This window comes from Phocoena phocoena, chromosome 19, assembly GCF_963924675.1.
Source record: "Phocoena phocoena chromosome 19, mPhoPho1.1, whole genome shotgun sequence".
Lineage (NCBI taxonomy): Eukaryota > Metazoa > Chordata > Mammalia > Artiodactyla > Phocoenidae > Phocoena > Phocoena phocoena.
Window position 1 is genome coordinate 48,089,137 of NC_089237.1, and position 26,478 is coordinate 48,115,614.

Consider the following 26,478-nt stretch of genomic DNA (forward strand, 5'->3'; position numbering starts at 1 on the left):
AGTGACTTAACCCTCCCACATATCCGAGCCTGCCAAGTTGCCTGAGCCCCTCCGCTCCTCCCCAGCCCCAAACTGTCTCGCTGAGACGCGGGAAAACTACAGCTCCCAGGGTGCACCGCGCCGAGACCTGTACTCCGCGGATCAGGTGGCTCGAGTCAGGTGACTTCTGGTCCGCCCCACACTAAGTCAAGCCGGCCGGAGGAAGCTGGTACGGTCCGAAGCGGCTCCTGCGTCCCGTCTGGTCGGTCCCCTGAGCCTAGAGGACCTCAGGTGAGAGCCGACGCGGCCCCGACAGCCTCCCCGCCTCGTTTCCCAGGCGGGCCCCCTGAGGCCTAGAGACTGGCACAGCAAGTCAGTTGGGCAGCCTGCCGCGCATCCAGCCTCCCTCAGCCGCGCCAGGGTTCCTTCCCCGGCCACCAGCCCCGGCCTCGAGGCACCGGACAGCACCCGGGTTGAAGGGCTCGGGTGGTAGTGAGTGGAGGCAGGGGACACCGGGCTGGCGAGGTGGTGTGGGAGGCTCTGTTCCAGTGCAGGTTAGCGTCCTTTCCCCGCTTTCTGCTTACTTGCTGCCTGAATCTGGGTCGCAGAGTTTGCAGATTGCTTGGCAGAGGGGAGACACTGAGAGGACCACGTCAGGAACTCCTTTTGGGGTGCTGAGCGCCGGGCTGGGCTACGGGGGAGTGGGCAGGACGAGACCCGGCCCCGCCCTCCGGGCCTTTCAAGCTGGAGGAAGGGAGGACTACTGGGCCCTGACTTTTTCAACAATGTTGAGGAAAATTACAACCTAGGCTTTGTGAGAGCCTGCTAAGTGCCCTAGGCAACAGCTGTATTTACTTTACATCATTGTTTCTCATCCTTTTTTTCTTACCAACCCCTTCCCCTTGAAATTTTAATACTGCTGATAAAAGGACCACGAATGGTGCTTAACATGTCATTTCATTTAAGTCCTATGATTTAGTTCCCACTGTCCCTGTTTTCACTTTAGGAAATTGGAGCTTGAGGAGGTTAAGCAGCACCCCAGAGTCACACAGCTAATAAATGGGGAGCTCAGGTTCAAACCTGTGCAGTCACTCTCCAGGGCACACATTCCTCGCCACTATCTGTTTTACTTCTCCAAGAGAAGAAGATCCAGGGAGTTCCGGGTTGTACAAAAGGTGACAGGATTAACCAGATACCTGACCAAGTGGAGCTACCACAGGAAACCCCTGACCCCAGGTTTCCCCTGGGAGGGGATTGGGAGTGGGAGGCTTCTTGAAGCAGGTGGCATCTGAGCGAGGCCTAGAATATATCAATAGAACTTACACAGGAAGAGCAGCATGTCAGACAGAGCCCATTGTGGTGAAATTCTCCATTTCTACCTCGTAGCATTCACAAAACACTAGTTTTTGTGTATAATTATAATTTTTAATATTTTATTTATTTATGCACGCATGCATGCTGTGCCAGGTCTTAGTTGCGGCACGCAGGATCTTTAGTTGCGGCATGCGGACTCTTAGTTGCGGCATGCATGCGGAATCTGGTTCCCCTGCCAGGGGTCAAACCCGGGCCCCCTGTTTGGGAGTGCGCAGTCTTACCCACTGGACCACTAGGGAAGTCCCTGGGTATAATTTTAACCTGATCTTTTTCAAACATTGTCATCGACCACATATCTTTCAAGTTCGTTTTATATCTGTCCTAATGTCTTTCTTCCAAGGTGTGTCAGCGTCTAGGACCAGGGAACTTCTGCTGTCCAAGAGTTTGAGTTCCTCAGTCTACATTCCAATCCTGTGGAATGAGAGAGGAGCCGGTTAGGCCTGATTCTGCGCCTGAGTTCTCAAGGAAAACCCAGACTCTGCCCTGGGGAACAAACTGAATCCTGAGCTTGAGGACGTCAGCAAGTGTGAAGAGCAGAGAGTGGCAAGAATGAGAGGGGGGTCATTCCACATACACAGGAGAGCAATTTCCCGCAGGTCAGGGTACAGAAAGCAGAGGGGCAGAGAGCACGGGGATACAGCGCCAAGGGCAAGGCCCCCAGAGGAGGCCAGAGAGTGGGGAGATGGGTGCCGGCAGGTGGGAAAGCTCCTGAGATAAGACCCAATGATCGGGGGAGCTGCAGCAGGCAGAGAGGCCCCTGGAGGAGACGGAGGGGCAGTGGAGGTCAGGCAGGCTGAAGCAGTCAGGGAGACTTTTTCGAGGAAGGGGAGTATCAGGAGGGTTCTTGAGGCCTTTTGGGGAAACTGAAACCAGAGCGGGGGGCAGGGATGTTTCCACACAGACCTCTCGTGGCTCTCCAACAGTCTGCAGAAATCCCCAGAGGCTGTCACAGGTGGCGGGGCAGAGCACTGTACACTGAAGCAGCATGTGGAAGCCAAGTTACAGATACTTAAGCTCACCTGCCCCATCTTGACCCTTGGTTCACCTGTTGTGCGTGGGGGTTATGGGTACGCAGCAACCCATCTCCTTCACTTAACCAATGAGCTGCCACGGGGCTGATCTGGGGCTTGTCCCACACTGGGTCCCCTTTGTGAATGATCCCCGCCGGTCCCAGAGAAGTGACACTTGTTAAACGAAAATGTCCTAATCAAGGGTCGGTTGGTGGCATTAACCCATAGACGCTTATCCCAGGACAGGAAATGAAGTTAATTTCCTTAAGGTTTGTAGGTTCACAAAGTCAAATATCTGACCACAGTTTTAATATCTTCTGGAAAAAAGAACCCCCAGCCAATAAGGCTGCATTCTTTCTTTCTGTTTACTAGGTTGCACAAAGCAGTTGAAGAGGGAAAAATTCAGCATTTGTCCACTTCCTCAGGGTGGGACCTTACACAACCCACTTAGCCTCTCTGAGCCCATTTCCCCACATGTCAAAGAAAGATAAGTCCTCCCTGGGGTCCCCTTCTCCAAGCTGGTGATACAAAGCCCATTGAAGTGGAAGTCCTTTAGGAACTGTCCGTGCCATGGTTCCAGGTGGCTTATTGTCCACTTGTTGCTGAGCTGATCCAACTTTAACCTGAACTTCTCTTGCTGTTTGTTTTTCTTCCTAGTTCATTGAAATCGAGGAACATGATAAGGAGGTGGCTGGTTATTTTTAGCCTTTTTCCCCTGAAGCTCATAGAGAAATGTGGTAAGTTTAGAAGTGGATGAAGAGGGAAATGGAGTAAGTGGCCTGACTTGTTTGCCGCCAAAAGTTCAGGACCATCCAGCTTGCATGTGTCTGCCTGCCCCTTGGCCAGGTGGGCACCCAGCGAGTGGAGCAGACCGAGGTCTGGAGTCCAGGAGTTTTACAGGGAGCCAGATGGTTCCACAGATAATTAGCCTTCTGCCCCGGGGTCCCTATTCCCTTTTCTGTATCACCAACATCAAACTGTGGACCTCTGAAAATCTGGGATAATATGTGTAGAGAAGAGCTTGTGTTCCCACCCTGTAGACCTCAGAGAGGGGAGTTATGGGTCCTGGGAGATGTTGCAGAAGCAGGTGAGGTGGCCACCTTGTTGCACCTGGTTCTGCCAAGCGGTAGACACCTGAGGAGCCTGCCCGGCATCGCCCAGTATGATAAGAAAGCTCTTCCCTTAGACAGGGACCGAGGAACCAGAATGAAGCAGGGCTAGGGGCCTCACAGAATTCAGGCTGGTTGTCGAAAAACACGTCAGGGTTTGTGCATCCTTGTGAGGCTTGACCTTCAGAGCAGGGCCCTTAGAGGCCTGTATCATTCCATCGATTCTCCACTGCCCAAACATTGCTGAAATTCCTTCCACAAAAAGCTGCGTAGAGCCTCCATGGACACCAGGCCCATTATTTTGATCATCTGGCTGTTGTCAAAAATCAAATACATCTTGGGAATTCCCTGGCAGTCCAGTGGTTAGGACTTGGTGCTTTCACTGCCAAGGGCCCGGGTTCAATCCCTGGTCAGGGAACTAAGATCCCACAAGCCTTGCAGCGCAGCCAAAAACAAATCAAATACATCTTAAAACCCCCAGCTAAAGTTTCCAAATTAACCTTACACGAACTGTGCAAACCCTTGCCAAAGCTTCCCAAGAGCCACGCGCAGTGGGTGCACTGCTCCAATTATTTGGCCTCTTGAGCCTCTGAGAAAACACAGGTCATCTGATCAGCTCTTCCAGGTTTGTTAAACAATCAGTCATGTCACCTTTGTAGTCACACCTTGCGGGTAAGCAAGTTCCGAGAAAGAAGAGGTTTCTTCCAAGAAAGGAAGAACACCATGGAGTCCGGTGTTCTTCCATACGAATGCCAGAGCCCCACTCCAGACCTGCCAGATCATATTGTCTGGGACTAAGGCCCCAAAGTGTGTACATGAGCCTTGGCCTGCTTTAAATAAAGCTCCATTAGTCATGCTAATGCACTGCCCTAGGAAAGAAGAACAAATCCAACTGCCACCACTCGATTATACAGAGGGCTGACTTAGGCCCAAGGAGGGTAGAAGTCTCTCCCAAACTTGTTTCTGCTTTCGGGAGTGGTAATAGAGGACCAATGATGAGATCTTTTTTGCCCCTGACTTCTTTGGGTGGAATCTTGAGGTGCTGCCACCTAGTGGCAAGGACCTGCGCTCTGGACCAGGCTGGCCTAGGTTTAAATCTTGCCTCTACCGTTTCTGAGCTGTGTGAGCAGGACACTTGCCCTCATGGGTTTCTCCACTTTCTTCTATCCGAAATAGGGATCACGTTGCCCGTCTCTCACTGTTATAGTAATTTCAGAATGGGAGTTCACAGTACAGCAGAGTGGCTGGCATGGGGTGGGAGGCATAGTGGGAGATGTGCCAATAAGGATTGGTTTTTAAAATGCAAAGACTCTCCTTGGGGGAACCTTCAGGTAGTCTCACCAAGACTCATTTGGTTATTCGGATGTGGTGTCCAGAGACTCCTGCCCTGGGGCAAACTTTAAAACATGCTTTCCCAGGATATGATATGATGCCAGCTTGCTAACTGCCTCCCATCTTGGGCTAAAAAATGTCCTGCAGGGTTTACATGATGATAAGAATAGTCACCAGCAATTATTTCACACTCTGGCTGTGTGGAAATTGCATCACAGACGTCACCACGCTTTATCTTCACAGTGCCCCTGGGAGGGAGGTAGTGCTGTGCTCTCCATTTCACAGGTGAGGAAATGGAGGCTCAGGGCGGTTAAATACCTTACTCTCGGTCACACAGCTAGGAAGTGACGGAGCCAGGAGGGAACTGTGTGACCCAGAGCCCAGGCTCAGCTGCTGAGCGCTGCCATCTTCCTTGGGGCTAAGTGAGGGGAAGTGGTTGAACTCTGACCTGGTTCTCTGAGAGCTCACAACCTCCTTTTTTAGAGTGCAAAGTCTGGAAGAGTTAAGGCCATGCGGATCTCCCACTCGCCCTGACCACAGTCCCAGCAGAGCCCCAAGGGACCCAGAATGTGGGTGGCTACCTGGCATCACTTTCAGTATCCCTGTCCTGGGCAGGGTCTTGCTTATCTGATGTGGTCCTCAGGCTCTAGGTAGAAAGTAACAGCAGGGCCCTGTAAGTCCTCCTACCTCAGCTGTACAGCCCAGAACAGAGCCTCGGGCTGGTATGAGAGAGGTGAGTGTGAACAAGGAGGGGCAGAGCTGCCTCCAGGCCCCAGAGATATACCTAAGGAGGGGGTGGTGGGTGGGGACCATCCTCCTCTGCTCTGAGCAGCTTGGCCTCCCAAGGGCCAGGGTGGGGACTGCAACCGACTGTGGGAATCTGCTTGGAGACTTGCAGGCATGGGCCAGAGCCTGCATCTGCATCCACCTGCAGGCCAGCCTGGACAAGGCGGCTCAGGTGGGGTCTGAGAGGTCCCGGGTCACAGAGCCAGGCCCCGGAGTGCAAGTTTCAGGCTGGCAGCTTCCCTTGGAGGAGATGAGGTTACTCTCCGCCCCCCCCCACCCCCCCCCGAGGTGTCCGGACAGAGGAAGAGAAACTACTAGGGAGGAGGACTGAGAAGGGGCTCAGACAGTGGAAGTTGAATTAGGGAACTTTTAAGTTTCCTTCCAACCTGAGCATCTAAAATTTCAGTTCTTCGTCTCTGCCTTTGAGGGGTCTGGGGAGACCTGGAGGAAGAGGGAGACCTAGGCCCCACCTGTAGCCACTACCCACACAAGGACCATCTTCATCAAACTGAGCACCTGCTTTCCCCTGTGGACACCCCCACTTCCCAGCCCAGTCTATGTTCATGATCACACCTTAGGCTGCGAAGGCCCTCAGGTGAGGGAGGTGAAGTAGACACGTGCCTGGGGCATTGAGAACACCTGGGGCACCGGGACTGCCCAGAGAACACAGGAAGAGGTCAGAGAGAAGCTAACTCACTCCCGGTCTGTGGCCAAGTTGCCCTGGAGTGTTTGGTTTCCCAAGCCTGCTTCCTCCCTCACCCCTGAGACCTATCTGTCTACCTCCTGAGTTAGCATCTTAATGCCAAGAAGAAATCTCCCATAGTGCAACTGTGTACTGTTCACCAGTCTCCCGCATCCCCAGCAGAGTCAGCCTCCGGAAGGGGATCAATGAATGGGGTGAGCTGGGTTTGTACAGGAGCCCAAAGGCGGTTCTTTAGAAACAGGTTAGCTGGGCCCCAGGTGTCTCTCTGAGACTACAGGAAGGGACAGGACTGGTTTTGCAGGGCCAGTTTAGCTCCATGAATAGAGGAAGCCATTGTGCTTTCCATCTGGAGAAGTGGTTTAAGCCCACGTGTTCCAGTCCCAGATTGTGGCTTGATTTTCTTTGGGCCAGTTGGGCCAAAAACTGGGACCAGTTTTGGGGCTCCATGGTTTCTATTTCTGGGTGACTCCTACAGACCCTCGGAGCTCATCGGTGGGAGAGGAGGAAGTTACAGCATCTCCTCCTCAGGCCTGTGTCTCCCTCTGTTTCTGGCAGCAGGAGCGGAGAGAGCATAACAAGGACATTTCCAGTCCCATCACTTACTTAGCCCCTCAGAATCTCAGAGTCTTTGCCTAGGGGATAGAGGTGGTTATAAATCAGACTTCTCAAGTTCAAGTGTCAGGGGCCCTCCTCCCAGCGTCTCAGTGGGCCTGAGTTCTCTGACCTCATGACTCATGCCACTGATTTGGGTCGTTCCAGAGTCCACAGTCAACTTCTCTGTTCCTCCCACCGTGAAGCTGGAAAATGGAAGCTCCACCAACGTCAGCATCTCCCTCCCGTAAGTTCCCAGGCCCAGCTTTGTCCTCAGCCCAGCTCGTTCGCCCCACAGCTGGGTCAGGGCTGACCCCCGGCTCAGTCTGTTCATATTTTAAGTGTGATGCCCTTGCCTCTTCACTTTAAGACGAGCCAAGGAAAGAAAGGCAGTGGCCCTAGGCTGCAGACCGAGGTCCCAAAGTCTCTCTCTCCCCAACCGCTGAATCCTTGGTTCCAGCGGGAGGAGGATGACACGTGAGCCTTTTCCCCAGCTGAGAAGAGTCCTTGAGTGACCAGCAATTGATGCCAGACTTCCAAGTGGTCCTTTCCAAGGTTCGAAATATTTGAAGAGAGCCCTGGAGGTTGGGGGCAAGGAGCTAAGTCGCTTGGCAGTGCTTCTGAGATCACATCCAACTGCATTGGGTGGATCCCACTGTGCAGCGCTCCTGCTGAGGCTTGTCTGAGAGTCTCTCTAGCTGCCCTCTGCTGGTTCCCACACAAGGGTGCCGACCTAGTCCAGACCGTGCCAGAGAGCCTACCTCCTCTGTATCCTTCCCTGCTTTGTCCAACTCTTGCCTCCCAGCCATGAGGATTCCCCAAGATGAAGATCTGGAACGCTGTTATTTTTTTCTCTTTACCCTTCTCCCTTTCCCTCACCTCTCCCGGGACGTCTGATCTCAAACCAAAGCTTTGGGACCAAGGCTCCCTAACAGACCCGCATTCCATCCCCAGATCCTGCCATTTCTGCACATCGACACCTTGTGAATCTGACACATCACCCTCTCAGCACAACTCTCCCCTCTGCAGAATCCTTAAGCGGCTTTCCACCGCCTTCCAAATTAACTCCAGGCCCCTAAGCCCAGACTTGAGGTCCCTATGGGCTGCTCCCGCTCAGACATATCTCACTGCTTTCCGGGGATGCTGCTCCCTGCCACCTGACCCTTCTCAGAAGCCTTTCCCACCAGAGCAGATGCCATGGTCCTGTCGGCCTCTGGACACCTCATGTGGCATTCACAGCCAGTTTCCCACCTTCTCGTGTTCTCACTGGCCACAGGGACCCCACCTCTCAACCCCCCAGGGCCAAGCACATAGCAGTGCCTCACCCTAATTGCTTGAGAAATGACAGGCCTGCTGTGAAATCCAGAGGGCTGGCTGAGATCTCAAAGAGTACAGCTTCTCAGCAGTAACCAGACTCTTGTCCTCCACAGGCGTCCTTTAAATGCAACCTTGGTGATCACTTTTGAAATCACATTTCGTTCAAAAAACATTACTATCCTTCAGCTCCCTGATGAAGTAAGTAATGAATCATAACTGATGGGCAGAAAACTAATGGATAACAAAACATGTTTTAACTCAGTGCTTGTGTAAATAGGCCACCTTGGTTTTATACCGTGGGCTGCCCCTGTCCTATTATTCTAGAAATCTCAGATTTGGGCTTTGTTAGTCTCTTTGAGGATGGACTTTTTATGCTATGTAGATGGAATTAGGAAGGTGATGGTAAGAAATCTGAGGCAGAAATGGTTCTGAGAATGTAGAAGAAATTCTTAAGATGGTTTTTTAAGACATTGCTGCTCAAAGAGCAACCACGGACTAGGAGAATTGTCTCTGCTTTAAAATCTTTTCTTTTTCTTTTTTTTTTTTTTTGCTGTACACGGGCCTCTCGCTGTTGTGGCCTCTCACGTTGCAGAGCACAGGCTCCGGACACACAGCCTCAGTGGCCATGGCTCCGCGGCATGTGGGATCCTCCCAGACTGGGGCACGAACCCGCGTCCCCTGCATCAGCAGGCAGACTCTTAACCACTGCGCCACCAGGGAAGCCCCTATTTTCTTTTTAATTGAAGTATAGCTGATTTACAATGTTATGTTAGTTTCAGGTGTACAGCAAAGTGATTCGGTTATACATACACATATGTATATATATTCTTTTATGTATATATTCTTTTTCAGATTCTTTTCCCTTATAGGTTATTACAAAATATTGAATGTAATTCCCTGTGTTACACAGTAGGTCCTTGTTGGTTATCTATTTTATATATAATAGTGTGTATATGTTAATCCCAAACTCCTAATTTATCCCTCCCCGCTAAAACTTTTTAGAAATGCCCTATCCCAGACCTACTGATTAAAAATCTGCATATAAGCAAGATTCCCCAGATGATTTGGGTCCACATTAAAGTTTGCAAAGCACTGTTCTGAGATCCCATTGGATGAGTGTTATTTCCAAAAACCAGTGCCAGAGGCCCAGAGGCTGTCTGATATAATAGTGATGACTATTTATAGTCTTTATATATTTATCTGTTAATACATACCCTGCTTCCACCTTACCAAGGTTTTGAGCCAATTACCAATCAACCTGATTTTAAAACAAATCAGTAGGGGGGAAAAAGAAACCAGACAAGATGAACACAGGGATGAAATTGATAGCCATGAGGCTCAGCATGAGGCCCTGTGTGGTTGTAGAAATGAGCTGCAAATCAGCTCTGAGCCCCCTAGCAAGCAAACAGTATTGACTCATGATCAGATAAAGAGCTTCTACCTAAAGGACCTGAGTGAGAGGGGAGTCTCATCTCATAGGGCCATTTCCCACAGCCTCCCCCTCCTGCCCCGGGATATGAGGCCTGCTGCAGGGTAAGAAAAGCCGTTGGCTCTAAGAACAGGTTGTGGTATTTAGCCCTCAGAGGTCTGGCTTGATCCACAGATCAAATTTAGACTCTGAGGAAAGGACGCTGATTACTTAAAGGGCCAAACATCTAAGGGAAAGATTAATCTTTTAAAAATAAGTGAGGGCTTCCCTGGTGGCGCAGTGGTTGAGAATCTGCCTGCCGATGCAGGGGACACGGGTTCGTGCCCCGGTCTGGGAAGATCCCACACGCCGCAGAGCAGCTGGGCCCGTGAGCCATGGCTGCTGAGCCTGTGCGTCTAGAGCCTGTGCTCCGCAACGGGAGAGGCCACAACAGTGAGAGGCCTGCGTACCGCAAAAAAAAATAATAATAAAATAAAAAATTTAAGTAAATAAATAAAATAAGTGAAAGTCAAGCATAACATTAAGCCAAAAAAAAAAAAAAAAAAAAAGCCTGGACTGTATGATTAAAGTGCAAACACAGACAAAGCAAATCTATGGTGTTAGAAGAGTGGTTTCCCAACCAGTTTGCAAAGGAGAAATAGAGACACACATGTAGAGAACAAACATATGGACACCAAGGGGGGAAAGCGGGGGCAGGGGTGGGGGAATGAATTGGGATTGACATGTATACACTAATATGTATAAAATAGATAACTAATAAGAACCTGCTGTACAAATAAATAAATAAAATACTCCTATAGTAAAAAAAAAAAAAAAAAAATACTAGTTTCCTTTTGGGATCAGCGGTGACCAAAAGGGAACAGAACACGGCTTCTGGGGTCTGGAAATGTTCCAATTCTTGATCTGGGTGCTAGGTGCACTTTTCTGCACCTATGTTATAGTTCTTTTTTTTTTTTTAAGAATTTTATTTATTTATTTATTTTTGGCTGAGTTGGGTCTTCGTTGCTGTGCACAGGCTTTCCCTAGTTGTGGCGAGCGGAGGCTACTCTTCGTTGTGGTGTGCGGGCTTCTTATTGCAGTGGCTTCTCTTGTTGTGGAGCACTGGTTCTAGGCACGCGGGCTTCAGTAGTTGTGGCGCACGGGCTCTAGAGCGCAGGCTCAGTACTTGTGGTGAACGGGCTTAGTTGCTCCATGGCATGTGGAACTTCCCGGACCAAGGTTTGAACGCTTGTCCCCCACGTTAGCAGGTTCTTAACCACTGCGCCACTAGGTAAGTCCCTAGTTCAATTTTTTTTTTTTAATTTTTTTTAGCGTAATGGTGGCAGATCCATTTGTAGAATGACCTATCTGGGCACCAACCCACTCTTCCAGGCTTATGCCTCCTTGACCCATCCCTTTCTCTAACTACTCCTGTCTACTCCCTGTGCCTTTGGAAACCACTGGGTAGAACTTGGGGGTCAGGCAGGCGGTCTAGGAGCCTGCGCTGTGAACCACAGGTGAGGTACATCACCCCGACACATCTCAGTTTCCTCATCTGTGGACAGAAGGTTAATAATGTCTCCTTGACAGGGCTGTGAGGATTAAAAGCAGTAGCAAGTATGAAATGTCTAGGATTGCAGCTGGCACATAGAAAGAAAGCACTCAGAAAAAAGATAGCAATAAATTTTGCTGTGGACCTAAAACTGCTCTAAAAGATAAAGTTTATTGATTAAAAAAAATTAAAAGCAGGACTTCCCTGGTGGCGCAGTGGTTAGGAATCCACCTGCCAATGCAGGGGACACAGGTTCGAGCCCTGGTCCGGGAAGATCCCACATGCCACGGAGCAACTAAGCCCACGTGCCACAGCTACTGAAGCCTGCACGCCTAGAACCCGTGTTCTGCAACAAGAGAAGCCACCACAGTGAGAAGGCCGTCGACACAACTAGAGAAAGCCCACATCCAGCAATGAAGACCCAACGCAGCCAAAAATAAAAATTAATAAAAAAATTAAAAGCAATTGTTATGATTTCATTCTGCCTTGTATCAGTTAATTTCCAATTGGAAGATTTTCCTCTTACCTAGTTCTACAAGGGACCTGGTGGCCACTTAGAAATATGCAAACAACAGTTGCCAGGAAAATCTGCTAAAAATAAGAACAAATGAGGATGGGAAAGTAAAAGAGCCAAGAGTAGTACGTGTCATGAAGACGTAGCTCACGAGACATCGGCCACGAACTGGATCCCAGGCTTTGCAGCAGCCACTTACGCCATTTCAATTGTCCTGCCAAAGCCCCCGATTTCTGGGGATGAGAGCAGAAAGACAGTGTTCAAGGGTCCCTGAAGAAGCCACTGCCATCCAGTGAGCCGCATCCTCACGGTGCCCACAACATGGGTGGAAGGCGGGGCCTGAAGCATCATCCAGGGAACAGAGAGATGGGGGACAGTGTGGTTCAGTAAAGGTATCATCCCACTCCCTGCCACACTCGGGATTTGAGAGCATCAGGAAGCATGATTGGGAGGTCAGAAGTTGCAGGTAGGCCTCCAAGTACTGTTTCTTGGAGCAGAGCTTTCTATGAATATTGGGCAGAAATGAGGGTAAGGATGTTCTCCCTGCCGGGCGTCTGGTGTGTGCACCTCTTCTGTTTGTCGCTTGGCAGCCAGGCTGGGCGTGGGGCAGACATTCCTCTGTGGATCTGGAAGAGCCGTCCGTAGTAACGGAAGTAGAGGTAATAGCAGTCATCGTAGGGTAGTAGTGACGGTAACCACTTCACAGCTTGCTGCGTGTCAGGCTCGGTGCTGTAAGCTTTATGGACATTATATCGTTCAGAGCAGCCCTGTAAGGTAGACACTTGTGTTATCCCCTTTTACAGATAAGCAAACCGAGATCAGAGCTCAAATAAGTTGCCCGAGATCGAATGGCTAGTGAGATGAAGAGGGCCCTCCCACCATCCCTCAGAGATAAGCCAGGGGAGTCTGACACTGATGTGTGGGGGTTCCAGCTGGCTGATGAGTCCGGCATTTCTCCCTCCTGTTAGGAAGCTCCTAGAAGGCAGGGGCTGTGTGTGACCTGTCCCTCCATTCCCTAGTGCATGGCCTGGAGCTGGGGTCCCAATAACTCCGGGGCGCTGGACCTGATTCAGTTTTCCTAACAGGTTGTGGTCCCTCCCGGCGTGACAGATTCCTCTTTTCAAGTGACGTCTCAAAATGTTGGACAAGTTACCACTTATCTGCACGGAAATCACTCCAACCAGACCAGGTAGGCTGGCCTCTGCCCGTATGGGCCCTAAATGATGAGAAGGGGGATGGTGCTGGCACGTGGGGTTTCCTCCAGAAGTCCAGCCCCAGCTCATCCCGGTCCCCACCTTCTCTCCAGCCCAAGGATACTCTTCTCCGTGATCCACAGCAATGTCGTCAGCATCATAAACCAAGTGACCGGCTGGATCTACTTTGTGGCCTGGTCCGTCTCCTTCTACCCGCAGGGGATCGCCAACTGGAGGCGGAAAAGGTAACCCACGGAGCTTCTCGTGCAGCTTCACCTGGGGCCGGTAGGATAGGCATTCCCACGAGGCGGTGGGCAGCCTGGGCTCTGACTTACCCCTCTGCTCTTCTTTCTTCCTGTCCTTTCTTAAAAGTGGTCTGATGTGAAAGTTCTAAGCGCCTGTGTAGGACTTGCAGGGCCGGGCATTTGGTCTCTTGTGCAGTTCAGCCCCTCCCTGCAAAAGCAACACAATGGGGCTTCTCAGTGGAGGTGGGGAAGGGGCTGGGTGGGAGGAGCCCACCTGAATCTGCTGGGCTCCTGGTCCACGGAGCCCTGGAGGAATTAGTGTCAAGTTGTGCCCCAGTGCAGGAGTTGGATCCTTCGGCCTCAGAGACGAAAACCGGCCCACCTTGATTTCAAAGACAAGGGCCCAGGGCTTCCCTGGTGGCGCAGTGGTTGAGAGTCCGCCTGCCGATGCAGGGGACACGGGTTCGTGCCCCAGTCCGGGAAGATCCCACATGCCGTGGAGCGGCTGGGCCCGTAAGCCATGGCCGCTGGGCCTGCGCGTCCAGAGCCTGTGCTCTGCAATGGGAGAGGCCGCAACAGTGAGAGGCCTGCGTACCGCAAAAAAAGGCAAGGGCCCAGGCATCATGCACCAAGGACACCTAGACCACCAAGGAACGTGGGCCTCTGAGGGGCTGCTGAGCTGGGAACCAGGGAGGGAGGCGCCTCCTCTCTGCAGGAAGCCTCCAGACAATCCCAGGAGGGTGGGGTTCGGTGGCATTGGGGGTGGCATGCAAAGGGACCTGAGGACTGTGCTCTCCTTGAGGGAGCCAGGCCCTCCTTCCTGTGTGCTGGGAGCTCTGTCCCCTCCAGCCCCCGGCGGCCCCTAGCCTCACCCCCTGCTCTGCTTTGTCTCCCCATCCCCCCGCCCCCCCTCCTCAGTGTCGTGGGTCTGAGCTTTGACTTCGTGGCCCTGAACCTGATGGGCTTCGTGGCCTACAGCGTGTTCAACATTGGCCTCCTCTGGGTGCCCTCCATCCAGGTACCGCCCTGCTCACCCCTGCAGCCCAGTCCAAGCTGTCCGGTGGTCTGGCCACCCCTCACCCCCCAGCTTCTCCCCACTCCCAAACAGGAGCAGTTTCTCCTCAAATACCCCAATGGCGTGAACCCCGTGGACAGTAATGACGTCTTCTTCAGCCTGCACGCGGTTGCCCTCACCCTGGTTATCGTCGTGCAGTGCTTCCTGTACGAGGTGAGCAGTGACCCTGGCACCCGCCGCAGCCCGCGCTGCCCAGGCCAGCACCCGGCAGCACCTGCAGCCCATACCTGCCGTTTTACAGGAGACATGGAAACCCCCAGAAGGGAAATGTGTCCACTCACTCACATCTGCTGGCCTATTATCCAGACCCCGTTGCTGGGCACAGGGAACGCCCCGTAAGCCCAAGTCCTCAGGCCGCCCCAGGTCTGGGGTGAGGGACACAGACGGAGGCAGTGATGACCCAGCAGGCTGAGAGCTGAGCGGGCAGGGAGAGCACAGGTAGCTCGTGGGCCCCGCGACTCAGCCAGGCAGGAGGGGGAAAGAGGGCACTGAGCTGTGGTCCGAGGGATGAGTGAAGTTCCCATGGCGATGCGGAAGAGGGCCAGGGTGGGGCACCCCAGCTGGCGGACAGAACTGTGAAGGCCAGGGAGCAGCGAGAGGGACTGTGAGCAGATGGGGTGGCAAGGGTGGCGGTGGAGGGAGCAGGAGAGGCCCTGGGGGGCTCTGGGGGCCGGGCTGAGGAGCCCGGGCACAGCTGTGCTGCTGGAGGGCTGTCTGCTGTCTCAGCAGGGAAGGACGTCGTGAGTTAGTGCGTATTTCAGGGCATCGCTGATGCTACTGTTTCCTTTCACTTCCCTGTGGGTGCACCACTTCCCTTGGGGAGTTCTCTTCCCACACACAAGGCCGGCCAGAGCTGTTTGGCCCCCACCTTCACGAATCTTCTAGGTTTTCTTACCATTTGCTGAGAAGGTTAGATGAGGGAGGCCTGCTTTTGGGAAAGAGATTCCAGAGCCAGTCAGGGTCCCTGGGGTCGTGGAAGGAGCCTGGGCCGAGATGAGGTGCCAGGCCTCCAGCATGATGGGGGCCATGTCCCCAGCACCCTTCACTCCTGGTGGGCTCTGAGAGGGACCCCGCTCTGCAACATGGGAACAGGAAGCAAACGGGCTCTTCAGGTCCAAGAGGATGGAACCAGAGACCCTGATAGTGACAAGGTGCAGTTGGTGCTGGGCTCTCTGCACCCCACCCATCCCTTCCCCTGCCCTGTCTCATCCTCAGCGAGGCAACCAGCGGGTGTCCTGGCTGGCCATCGGCTTCCTCGTGCTCTCCTGGCTCTTCACACTCATCACCCTGATCATGGCCACGGTCAGGGCCACCACGTGGCTGCAGTTTCTCTTCTGCTTCTCCTACATCAAGCTGGCAGTGACGCTGGTCAAGTATTTTCCACAGGTACCTCCAGGGTCTGCCCGCCTTTTCCACAGGTACCTCCAGGGTCTGGCCGTTAGCGTGAGAGGGATGAGACACAGACCCTGGACCCGGCTCCCTTGGGGCAGCTTCTGGCCGGGGTGAGATGTGGATGGAAAGCTACAGGGAGGAGGCCGGCAAGCCCAGCAGGAGTGGGGCCTCACAGAAAACCGGCTGTGACCAGTACCTGCTCTTCCCAGGGGCCGGGAATCCCACGGGGAAGTCAGTGGCCGCTTCTCTGACTCACGCTCAGCTCTGAGAGTCAAGGGTTGTACAAGTCACTCCCATCTCTCTCCAGCCCCACCTTTCTAATGACTTCAGCTTTGCCCCCCCACCCTACCACCACCACCCATTACCACCAACTGATGACCCTGATGAGCCACAGCAGGGTACCAAGAAGATGAGGTGGGAGGGGGGAACCCACCACCATTCAGGGTCCTCGTTGTGAGCCCTTAGCATCCTCCCTCGAGTACTCAAACAGTCCTATTCAGAGCTGGGTCAGACACAGCCTAAGAGTCAAACACAGCTTGCCCCACAGGCGGAATGGCCCGGGAGAGGGTCAGGTGTAGAAGAACTGCTAACTGCAGGCTGAATCTAGGCCCTTGCCTTTAACTCGCCTTCCCAGCACAGGGAACCTTGTGTTCCATGGGCCCGGGAAGGAGAGCATTTTAGCGAGGGTCAGGGCCAGTACCCTGGAGGGCATGGAAACAGAGCCATCCGCTTAAGGATGAGCAGGACTCAGTTCTGTGGACAAGAGAGAAGGGGCGCTCCAGGCCGGGGTAGCCTGCACAAAGGCACAGGCACAGAAGACCTTGCGGGTGGAGCACTGTGAAGCTAGGAAGGCGGGACCAGGTCCCAGGGCGCTTGGGAAGGTGGCTTCAGAGTCTGGGCATGGCTCTGGGGGAAGTGGGGCCTCAGTCCCTGAGCGTGGGGAGGCTTGGGCCTGGGAAACCTGGGAGGCAGGAGCCCCAGTTAGAGATGTTTGGAACCGTCCAGGACTGGAGAGGTGGCAGCAAATACAGAAGAGGGTGGGAGAGGGCAAAGAAGGGGAACTGACAGGTGGCTAACCGGGAGAAGACCACTACAGAGGCCAAGCCGTCCCCCCGGGTGGTGGGGAGGGAGGTCAACGGTCAGAGAAGCCCAGAGGGCACTGGCAGCAGGAAGAGGGGCGATGTGCAAGTGGGCTGGACCTGGGAAGCCCGAGGTGGAGGCCCTAGAGCCCAACCAGGGCTGAGGAGGGAGTTAAGTCCACTCTGCAGATGGGGAGACTAAGGCTGGGAGAACTCAAGTCACTCTCCCACGGTAACATAGCTCCTCCGATGGTGGAGCTGGGATTCCAAACCAGGCCATCAGACTCCCAGGCCACGCTCATAAGCGCAACATGAATTCAGTCCAGGCTGAGTTTGGGGAGATTCTCCATTTGAAGGTGAGTAGAAAAATCAGAGTTGCTGGAAAGCCAGGATAAGGAGGGCTGAAGAAGATGGAGAGGCAGCAGCCCCCCATCCCTCTGCCGGAGTTTGGGAGGTGCAAGGGAAGGAGGAGGAGGGCTGTTTGCTGAGCACGCAGAGGAGACCCCAGGACCCGCCCAAACTGTGCCCTCAGTCGAGGCTTGTCGGAGCCCAAAGGTCACTGTGTTTTTGGAGCTGAGGTCCAAGCGCATGAGTGGGAGGAATGAGAGCCGCTCTTGTTTGGAGCGCGGTCACGAGGTGCAGGAGGCCGCCACTCAGCCCCCTCACCGCCCTCCATCTGTCTGTCTGGCCCAGGCCTACTTGAACTTTTACTACAAAAGCACCGAGGGCTGGAGCATTGGCAACGTGCTTCTGGACTTCACTGGGGGCAGCTTCAGCCTCCTGCAGATGTCCCTCCAATCCTACAACAACGGTGAGTCAGCCGGCAGGCAGCTAGAGGCACAGGGCGGGGCCAGGCTTCCTGGAAACCACCCCTCCCCCACGCGGGGAATCCTAGCCAGTCCCAGCCCCCAAGGTGAGGCTCACCTCCGGGCTTTGGCAGCTAGAGGATTTGTGGTTTCCTGGGCAGATGAGCACCCCCGCCCCCCCCCACCCCCGCAGCCCCACGTGCTCCAGCTGCTTCAGGGGCTGCCAACCTAAAACCAAAACCAATCCCATCCCTTCTGGCTGCTAACAGACCAGTGGACGCTGATCTTTGGAGACCCGACCAAGTTTGGCCTCGGCATCTTCTCCATCTTCTTCGATGTTGTCTTCTTCATCCAGCATTTCTGCTTGTACAGAAAGAAACCAGGGTATGACCAGCTGAACTAGCTCCCAGGGACCCAGCGGAAACAGCCCAGGCCCTGGGCCCTGGTGGGCAAGTTTCCACCAGGAAGGCTGAAAAAGCCGTCTGGAGTGCCGGGCTGGCTCCATGCGGAGAAGCACTCTTCCTCAGGGCCAAACTCCTTGAACCTGAACCAGCCTGCTTTCGTCCAGGACTCTTCCAGGCCAGGGAGGAACCTGCGTCTGGGATAGGCACCTGACTGTGTGCCGAGATTAATGGCCAGACCACTGGCGGCCCCTCCCAGACTCCCCAGAGGTCTCAGCCCCTCCCAGGCCTTGCTGGCCAGGCATCTGGCCCTCCTGCATCTTGATGCTGTATCTCTATTTTCTTCAAGGCTTCAGGCAGCCGTCCCAGGCAGGATTGAGCACTGAGCTTGGAGCCAAAGGCCTGGCCCCAAGCAACGAGTGTTTCTGGAAGCAGCTTGAAGGACTGACCTTGCAGCTGGAAGAGCCAAGGGTGCTTTGCTGCCACTGCTGTGTTCAGAGACCAAGCAGCCAGGTGCCGTGGCCAATAGACCCGAGGTGCTGGTGCTGGTGGCAGGGGGGCTAGGACTTTGGGGTTAGGCCTTGGGTACCTCCTCTGAAGGCTGCATTCTCTGAGCGCTCACTGTCCTGACACTCAATTCTACGTAAACCCACTTTCACGACTGCAATCACAGGTGGCCCAGGCCAGGCTCTGGTAAAGAAACAGTATTTCTGAGCCTTGAGGTACCCAACAGATTGGTTCAGAACTGGGCTCACATCCAATACTCTCTGGATCCTTATCACACTAACGACCCTTTTGGATTTTTCAGAGGGATGTTTTGGAAGTGAGTGGCTTACTTTCTTCTGCTGCTGCCTATCTCCACTTACCCATAGTCAGGCCCCAAGCCCCTCCAACTGCTCCTTACCCTGAGTCTGGACACACACACACACACACACACCAGTCTGTGCCTTAGACGCCTGTTAGACTTGCCAGGTGGTGAAAACAGCTCCCCTGACGGGGAGGGCAGGCCCCCTTCCCTCCCCAGACCCCTACCTGAGACTCACCAATTTGTGGCTATTCAGGAGCCTCAGATAAGGACTGAAGACCAACTTACACAATCCTTATGGGCCCAACCTGATCCCAAAGCCCCTCCTTTCCCACTCCAAGCAGTTGTCCTTCCTTTGGAGGAGGGGAGGGTCCCAGGACGTGCCTTGTACATGCCATGAGCTTGTCAATCCACTCTCGTAGTTAACCACGAGATCAACATGAGGGGCTTCTGTCCTTAATTAAACCTGATTCATTTCCTCTGCACACTGAGCATTTGCCAGATGCAGGAGGCAGGGGTGTTGGCTTCAGAACCAAGTCCTTGGGGCTTAGGGAGACAGCCTCAGTCACTCGTGTAAGGAAATGTGTGGGATTTTGAAGTTCGCTGATTCCAAGATGGCTGCGTGCCGGCCCAGCATTTCATCAGGGGAGCTCTGTTGGGTGGCACAAGATGCCTACCTGCTCAGGGCCAGGTAGGTCCCGCAGGGACCCTGTCTGCATTACCAAGGGCATGGCACTCAGGCTGTGGTTGTGAGCACGGGTTGGATGAGGTCTTTAAGGGCACGTGGGAGAAGGGTGGGGGAGGAAGTCTTCCAGATCGTCTAGCCAGGTATAAGTATCAAAGAACTTAGGATCTTGTTTCCCTAAAGCAGAAATTGCAGCTTGACCAGGCCCACACGCCTGTTTTATTTGGGCCACCCAGTCTGTGATTGGGTACCACACTTTAAAGGTGGGAGATTGCAAAAATCTGACTTGGCAGTGCTAGGTGGGTCCATGAGTGACAACAATTCCCAGAGCTGGTAATGCAGCCAGTGCTGGGCCAAGCAAAGGCCTCAGTGCTCCCCAGCTTCCCCCCCCCATCTCCTCAGGTCACAGCCCCTGGAAACATTTGGGGCTGCATCTCTGGCTGTGCTAAACTGAATGCTCTTAAGAGTCTTAGGGGGTGGATGTTCTCCCTTGGTGTCCATGAGGTCCCTCCCCAATAGGAGCTGAGGCTAGGTTATGCGAGGGAAGTTGGGGGTTCCTGGCCCAGTTCCAGTGAAGGTACTCCCAGACGTTCCCACGCGGGTGGCCCTGGGCAAGCACAGCGTCAGCGGCCTTGGGGATAGTTGGGCTTCGTCCAGAGCAGCAGGGGCCAAGTCAGCCAGCCTCACAACCAAAGCTCTCTCACAATTCACCCCCAAATATCCCTACCTCATGTCTCAGCAAAGACCTCTGATGAATGAATTCCAGCACTGTTTATTGGGCACAAGACGTGGGGTGGCTTCCTACTGCCCCATTTCCACAGTAACCAAAGCAAGGCTGGTTCCCTTGCTGAGAGTAATTCCCAGATGTGAATTAGCCGAATTCGAAAGTTGAACTGGCATCTTCAAAGAGTACGATAAAACCACTTTGTATCAAAGTTGTGATTTAAAAAATACAAACGTTAAACCCAAAGGCATAGAGGAAAATGGCAATCCTGAGAACTGCCCTGAAATGTCAGCCTCAAACCTCATCTGAATCCTGTAAGTAGGTGAACCCTGGGGAGGCCCCCACCCCTTGGGGGGCGGGAGTGCAACGGGGTGAGCTGCGAGCCTGCCTGGCTTCCATCCGGACAAACCTTTATAGCGTCTCTGGTAGTGAGTCGAATCCCCGCTGGGAAACACAGGGAAAAGGATGGGGCACAGGCACTGCAGAGCCAAGACACGGGGGGCAGTGCCCAGCCCTGTGTTTCCCAGCTACATGGTGTTCTCAGGAAGGGGGGCCCCCTGCTCGCCTGCTGTGGCCCGGCAGCAGGGTCTGGGGGCCAAGCCTTGGTCACAGATTGGGGACTGACTCCAACTCGGCTCCAGGCCCTTGTTTCTAATCCTCAGTGTCCAAGGGAGAGAGCTGGTCCCAGAGCTTCGGGCCCATGGTGGGTGAGGGGAAGGCAGGTCAGGCCTCTGGGACCAGCTCTTGCCCTTCTAGGCGGGGGCCCAGCAACGAGCAGAAGCCAGGACGAGGGGCAGACAGAGCATGGAAGTGGTGTCGCTGTACAAAGGGCGGGCAGGCATGCGTCAGGGGCCCTGGCGGCTGCTAGGACAGCATGGACTGCTGCACGGCCTTCTGCAGCGACTGCCGCGTCACCAACAGACGCACCACCTCCTCCGAGCGCTTGGTGAGCCGCTTCCGGGCCTGGTCGTGTGTGACCATGGTCATGTCCCAGCCGTTCACCTGGCCCAGGGAGAGAACACAGCCCACCTCAGCTTGCCACCTTCTGGGATTTGAAAGTAGGACAGCCTTTGGGAGGCCTGGGTCTCCCAAGCTGACTGACGTGCCTGGGCTGGGGGATGCCAAGCACCCCTCACACGCACACACAGCGGAGAGTCAGCTTCCTCTGGGGGCGACGCCAGTATGGGCTCCAAAACGACTTCGGTGATTCTCCCAGGTGCCCAGGGAGGCAGGCAGGGGCAGCCCCGCCACCCCCAAGTGCTTTAGACCCTCTGGCCCAAACCTTGTTTTCCTCCTTTGGGACATCTGTTACCTGCATGATCTTGTCCCCAATCTGCAGCCCAGCAATTTCCGCAGGGCCTCCTTCAGATACCCGTGTGACGTAAATGCCCTGGGAAGAGACAGCCCAAGTCAAGCACTGGGGTCACTGCACCGGCCTCTTATCCACAGAGCGAAGCCCAGCATGGCATACTCCTAGCCGTCTGTCCCGCACCCAGTATCCCCCAGCACAAGCTGTGTCGAACAGCCAAGGGGGAAGTAGAATAGCCCCATGGATGCTACAGCCCCTGCTGCTAGCCTCCTGGGCTCTGTCTGAGCAGGGCTTCCTAGTGCTGGGAGGCCCACCCCTACTTATTCCCACCAGATCATTTCTTGGACCTTCTTAGAGAGGACCGTTTGAGAGAGATGAGGTCTGCTCCTTCCACAAAAGCCCAGGAAGCAGAGACCTACCATCTCAGGCCTCTGTGCCCCACCGAGAGGTCCCCAGACCCTAGTCCTCCTCACCTTGTCCGTCTTGTCTTCTGAGAAAGGATTCTGGGAGGGATCCTGGTCAATTCCACCTCCAATGCTGAAGCCCAGGATTAAGTTCTCACCTTGACGCAACTTGTGAATTTCAACTCTTTGCTGGCAAAGATAAAAAAATGAGTTGGGGATGAGTGGGTATGGAGAGCAAATGTGGTCTGTGTCCCCTGCAGCAGCCTCAGGCGGCTGGGTAGGCTGAGCCATGCCACGGGGGTGGGGCCCAGGGCCTCCTTCAGGAATCCAGCTGGTCACCAGCCTGGCAGGCTGGGGGGTTGAGACTCATAACTCAGCCACATCAACCCACCCACACAACCCTCAGTCCCAACCTCTCCCAGCTTCCTCTGTCTCAGGCACCAGCCTTCTCAACACATGCTAAGCCCCTCCTGGTCCAAAAGCCAGGGTGCTTTGGCTGCTCTGAAGAAGGGCCTATGTCCCAGGGGAGGGACCACACAGGGCAGGAGAGGTCAGGCCCTGAAAAAAAAATGCAGGCACACTGCTGAGGCAGCTCGGATTGCTGAGCCAGCCCTGTCAAGGGCAAGCCCAGAGATGCTCGGGAAAAGCAGAGATCAAACTTGCACAGAAAGGAGGAAGGCTATCATGGCCAAAGGAACAGGAGCGGAGGCTTGAAGGTGCTATGGATACATGTCCATGAGACCGGAGTGTACAGCGCAGGACTGGAACTGGGAGGTGAGATGAGGCTGAGCCCAGGTCAGGAAGGCTGAGGAGTGCAGGCCCAGGAGACTGGCCCAGAGGGAGGGGGTGTCTCCCTAAGCCCCAGGCCCTGCTCTTGTGCAGTGGAGGAGGTGGAGGAGGGGCCTAGGGCTCTCCCACCATACTCCAAGGTTGTGGTCCCCATCTGTGCCAAGCTCCTTTCTTTTTTTTTTTTTTTAAATTTATTTTATTTATTTATTTGGCTGTGTTGGGTCTTCGTTTCTGTGTGAGGGTTTTCTCTAGTTGCGGCGAGCGGGGGCCACTCTTCATCGCGGTGCGCGGGCCTCTCACTGTCGCGGCCTCTCTTGTTACGGAGCACAGGCTCCAGATGCACAGGCTCAGTAGTTGTGGCTCACGGGCCTAATTGCTCCGCGGCATGTGGGATCCTCCCAGACCAGGGCTCGAACCCGTGTCCCCTGCATTGGCAGGTGGATTCTCAACCACTGCGCCACCAGGGAAGCCCCCAAGCTCCTTTCAAAGCCCTCAGCAGCCACCCTCCAGTCACCAGATGCTGGGAGCCAGACTGACTGCCCCACCCCCAAAGTTGACAGTTTTAACAGAAAGAAGAAAAACACAAAGCAAAAGGTGACTTGATCTGGACTTGAGGGGCTTCACAAAGGAGCACCAGGCAAGGCATTGGGCTGACCAGGATTTTGGCCACCTGACCTTGATTCTAGGCCCACTGGAGCTCTCAGAAATTGGGGAGTAGGGCTGGAGTCGGGCCTGATGGTAGATCATGATCAGGTGTGATGCTAGAATGACCACTCAGGCAGTCGGTAAGAGAAAAGATGTCTTCACAGAGGTGGGATGTGGAGGCCAGGGGACACGAGCTACATAGGAAGTGAGATCAACAGGCTCCAGACTGTTCATGGCCGAAAGGAGCCAAGGCAAGCTCCTGGCTGGCCACCTGGCCTGGCTGAACACAACCATCTCCCAGATGGGGACCCGAGACGAGAAGGAGCATCTTGAGCTGGAGAGCCAGGAGCCATTCAGGCAGGTGTCCAGAGGGTAGACAGGCCTATGGAGCCAGAGTTCAGAGGAGAGGCCAAAATGGTTTTAACATTCTCAAAATGTTGACTACATGGGAGAGGGCACAGGGTAGGAAGGAGCTTCTTCCACCCCCATCCCCAATCCAAGACACAAGAGGGAGAGGCCAGACCCCACCCACCGTATTCAGACATGTTCTTAGTGTGAGAAGAATGGGAAGGTCATGGTCCTAGAGTTTTGAGGAAGGCCCGGGGACCAGTCATGACCTGCAGTAAGGGGGTTGTGGGAAGCGTGACACCTGAGGCCCACTGGATCTAGGTCCTCATGTGCAAACGTGTGCGCTCCTCCAGGCCTGCCTCTGCCTCCTCTGACACACACCTTTGTGCACCTTTGACTCACCCTTAAGATCAGAAAGAAGTACAGGCTTTAGGACTGGGAGACAAGGCCCCGTCACTGACTTGCTGGGTGAGGTCAGGCAGGTTACTGCCCCTCTCTGGTTCCCCACCTGCACCCCTTTTTTCCAGCTAAGGAGCAAACATGACCCCTTCTCTCTGGGGCAGCTAGAGAGCTGGAAAAGGCAGGCTGGGGCAGCCAGGGTGAAGCTGAGGACAGCTGTCAGCAGGTCCAACAATGTTTCCTCCTAGCCCAGGCCTGAGCTGGTGCTCTAAGCTGACCCTCATGTGTCAGCTTTATCAGTGGCTCCCTGGTCACGCCACCTGACTGCAGGAGTCCCCAACACTGTAGTATCTGAGATACTACAGCCAGTCCCAGGGCCCCAGGACTAGGGCTTCCACCTGACCCGTGCCCTGCCCAGCAGACATTTCTTCTCAGAGACCTGGCTCCTTCTTGAGGGCTTCTTCACACGACTGAGCATGACCAGACTTCTCTCTGGGACTCAATTTCCCCACCTTAGCCACAGAGTGGGCCTCCAGGCCCCATCCAGCTGTGGCATTGGTATCTGGGTCTAATGTCCCAGCCTCACTTTGCCTATTCTAATAGCACTTGGCACCCAAGACCAGCCAAGGGAGGAAACAGAGGGCTGAGCTGACCCCAAAGGGTCTCCTCAGGCCCCAAGTGCCAGGTAGGGGACCTGGACTTTGCCCCAAGGGCTGGGGTTCCAGGGAACGTTCGGAGCAGGATCGAACCAGTTGTATGAGCCTTCACTCTGGACCGGGCGGCGATGGGTCCCAGAAGGAAAGGCCGCAGGGGAGGGGGGAGGGGCAGCTATGTTGGCCCCGACCACCTCCACCCCGCAAGTCTCCCTCTGGGCGGCGGCGCCGGCTGGAGTGGAGGAAGCACTTCCTCATTCCAGAGGCTGCGACTCATGGACGTCGGAGCCGGCGCCCGCCACCCGCGGCTGCCCGGCTGGGGACACAGATCCGGGAAGTGGGCGCTTTCCCGGACTCCCACAGCAGGAGCCTTTCTCCTCAATCTTCCCTGCCCCGGCCGGCTGAGAGGAGCCCAACGCGGCGGCGTTGGTGCGCGGAGTCTGGCCTCGATCCCGGCTCCTCAGGAGGCGCTTGGGTCCCAGCCATCTCTGCTGCATGGCTGGGTAAGACCGCGGCTCCGCTCCGGCAAAGCGGGAACCGGAGCTCTAGCTGCGGGTTTGCAGGAGACCCGGGCTCGACGCTTTGTCAACGTGTTTGAGGTGTCAGTTTACCTATCTGCAAAGTGGGGTCAAGCCAAGACGAGGAGGAGCCCGCGCGAGACCACTCACCACCACGGCGGTGACCGGCTGGCCCGGGACGTAGGACATCTCGACCCCAATCAGGTTACCAAACACCACTCAGTGAAGCCCGCAGCGAAAATCCCTAAGGCCTCGCCCTCTCTAGTTAACAAAGGCCAACCAGCCCGGCCCGCCCCCTCATGAATAGTTAACGACGCTCCAGCCAATCACCGGCCGGAGCGCTCTCGGGCTTTCGGAAGTTCCAGCGCGCGCATAGAAAAGCGGAGAGAGGGGTGGAGCGTGCTCAGGGCGCCCGCGGCGCATGCGCCAGAGGGCGGGTGCGAGTTCCTGGCGACTGCGCAGGCTGGGCCGTCCCAGCATCCTCCAGTGCAAGATGGCGCCGCGGGAGTCAGTACCACGGGTTGTCTGAGGGAGCGCCGAGCTACTGCGTCTGCCGCCGGGTTCCAGGTAACTGGGCGAGTCTGGGTGGGAAATGCAGATGTGCCGCCAGCAACCCCGAGCCCTCAGCCTTTTCAGCGTTTTTCGAAGGTCCGAGACTGAGGGGTGCGAGGTCTCCGCAGCCCCGGGGGGAGGGGCGGCGCGAACCCAAGTCGCCACGCTCCGGGCGCCACCTGTAACTTGGTTCTCTCCGCAGCCCCGCGTTGCTCCACGAGAAAGCAGAGGCCGAGCCCGGGCGGGTGCGATGGCCGCTGTGGTGGCCAAGCGGGAGGGGCCGCCGTTCATCAGCGAGGCCGCTGTGCGGGGCAACGCCGCCGTCCTGGATTACTGCCGGACCTCAGTGTCGGCGCTGTCAGGGGCCACGGCCGGCATCCTCGGCCTCACCGGCCTCTACGGCTTCATCTTCTACCTGCTGGCCTCCATCCTGCTCTCCCTGCTCTTAATTCTCAAGGCGGGAAGGAGGTGGAACAAATACTTTAAGTCGCGAAGACCTCTCTTTACAGGAGGTCTCATTGGAGGCCTCTTCACTTACGTCCTGTTCTGGACATTCCTCTACGGCATGGTGCACGTCTACTGAAACGTGGGCAGGGATGACTTTAAAAAAAAAAAAAAAAAAACAGATTGGGGGGACTGTTGCCAGAAATTAACACCAGGTAGACTTACCTAGTTTTTAAATTGTTGGAGTCGCCGCTTGTCCTGTAACGGTATAAGTAATTTATATCTTAAGACGAAGAGTCTGTACTGTTCTACAGATTAAATGAAGCGTGAGACCCTT

At 54.8% G+C, this 26,478-nt stretch overlaps 3 protein-coding genes across 5 annotated transcripts; 2 read left to right on the forward strand and 1 right to left on the reverse strand.

The window, feature by feature from the left end:
* Positions 1 to 188: 188 nt before the first annotated feature.
* Positions 189 to 19,156, forward strand: CTNS (cystinosin, lysosomal cystine transporter). Of its 2 annotated transcripts, XM_065897158.1 has the most exons (12): positions 189 to 270; positions 3,021 to 3,100; positions 7,053 to 7,131; positions 8,315 to 8,399; positions 12,761 to 12,864; positions 12,982 to 13,113; positions 14,032 to 14,131; positions 14,222 to 14,341; positions 15,404 to 15,574; positions 17,353 to 17,470; positions 17,735 to 17,849; positions 18,216 to 19,156. In XM_065897158.1, exons 2-12 carry the CDS (start codon positions 3,040 to 3,042, stop codon positions 18,250 to 18,252), a joined length of 1,122 nt encoding a protein of 373 aa, XP_065753230.1. In that variant the 5' UTR covers positions 189 to 270; positions 3,021 to 3,039; the 3' UTR covers positions 18,253 to 19,156. The 2 variants fall into 2 exon arrangements, with proteins under 2 accessions (XP_065753230.1, XP_065753231.1); XM_065897159.1 differs by lacking the exons at positions 189 to 270; positions 18,216 to 19,156 and having other exon boundaries at positions 3,040 to 3,100; positions 17,735 to 17,868.
* Positions 19,157 to 20,944: 1,788 nt separating this feature from the next.
* TAX1BP3 (Tax1 binding protein 3) lies at positions 20,945 to 25,334 on the reverse strand. Of its 2 annotated transcripts, XM_065897806.1 has the most exons (4): positions 25,296 to 25,334; positions 21,863 to 21,982; positions 21,393 to 21,470; positions 20,945 to 21,082 (listed from the first exon to the last, which is right to left on the reverse strand). In XM_065897806.1, the coding sequence occupies exons 1-4, from the start codon at positions 25,332 to 25,334 to the stop codon at positions 20,945 to 20,947; spliced, it is 375 nt and encodes a 124-aa protein (XP_065753878.1). The 2 variants fall into 2 exon arrangements, with proteins under 2 accessions (XP_065753878.1, XP_065753879.1); XM_065897807.1 differs by lacking the exon at positions 21,393 to 21,470.
* Positions 25,335 to 25,623: 289 nt separating this feature from the next.
* On the forward strand, positions 25,624 to 26,478 carry EMC6 (ER membrane protein complex subunit 6). The gene is made up of 2 exons (XM_065897818.1): positions 25,624 to 25,712; positions 25,900 to 26,478. The coding sequence occupies exon 2, from the start codon at positions 25,948 to 25,950 to the stop codon at positions 26,278 to 26,280; it is 333 nt and encodes a 110-aa protein (XP_065753890.1). The 5' UTR covers positions 25,624 to 25,712; positions 25,900 to 25,947; the 3' UTR covers positions 26,281 to 26,478.

What these genes read in the sequence shown, in the direction of transcription:
- CTNS (XM_065897158.1), top strand. Translation starts at nt 3,040, where the DNA reads ATGATAAGGAGGTGGCTGGTTATTTTTAGCCTTTTTCCCCTGAAGCTC. An exon ending in AACGTCAGCATCTCCCTCCC is followed by an intron (nt 7,132 to 8,314) that starts GTAAGTTCCCAG and finishes TGTCCTCCACAG; the next exon opens with GCGTCCTTTAAATGCAACCT. An exon ending in GCCAACTGGAGGCGGAAAAG is followed by an intron (nt 13,114 to 14,031) that starts GTAACCCACGGA and finishes CCCCCTCCTCAG; the next exon opens with TGTCGTGGGTCTGAGCTTTG.
- TAX1BP3 (XM_065897806.1), bottom strand. Translation starts at nt 25,334, where the DNA reads ATGTCCTACGTCCCGGGCCAGCCGGTCACCGCCGTGGTG. An exon ending in CAGAAGACAAGACGGACAAG is followed by an intron (nt 21,471 to 21,862) that starts GTGAGGAGGACT and finishes GTCTCTTCCCAG; the next exon opens with GGCATTTACGTCACACGGGT. An exon ending in TTGGGGACAAGATCATGCAG is followed by an intron (nt 21,083 to 21,392) that starts GTAACAGATGTC and finishes TCCCTGGGCCAG; the next exon opens with GTGAACGGCTGGGACATGAC.
- EMC6 (XM_065897818.1), top strand. Translation starts at nt 25,948, where the DNA reads ATGGCCGCTGTGGTGGCCAAGCGGGAGGGGCCGCCGTTCATCAGCGAG.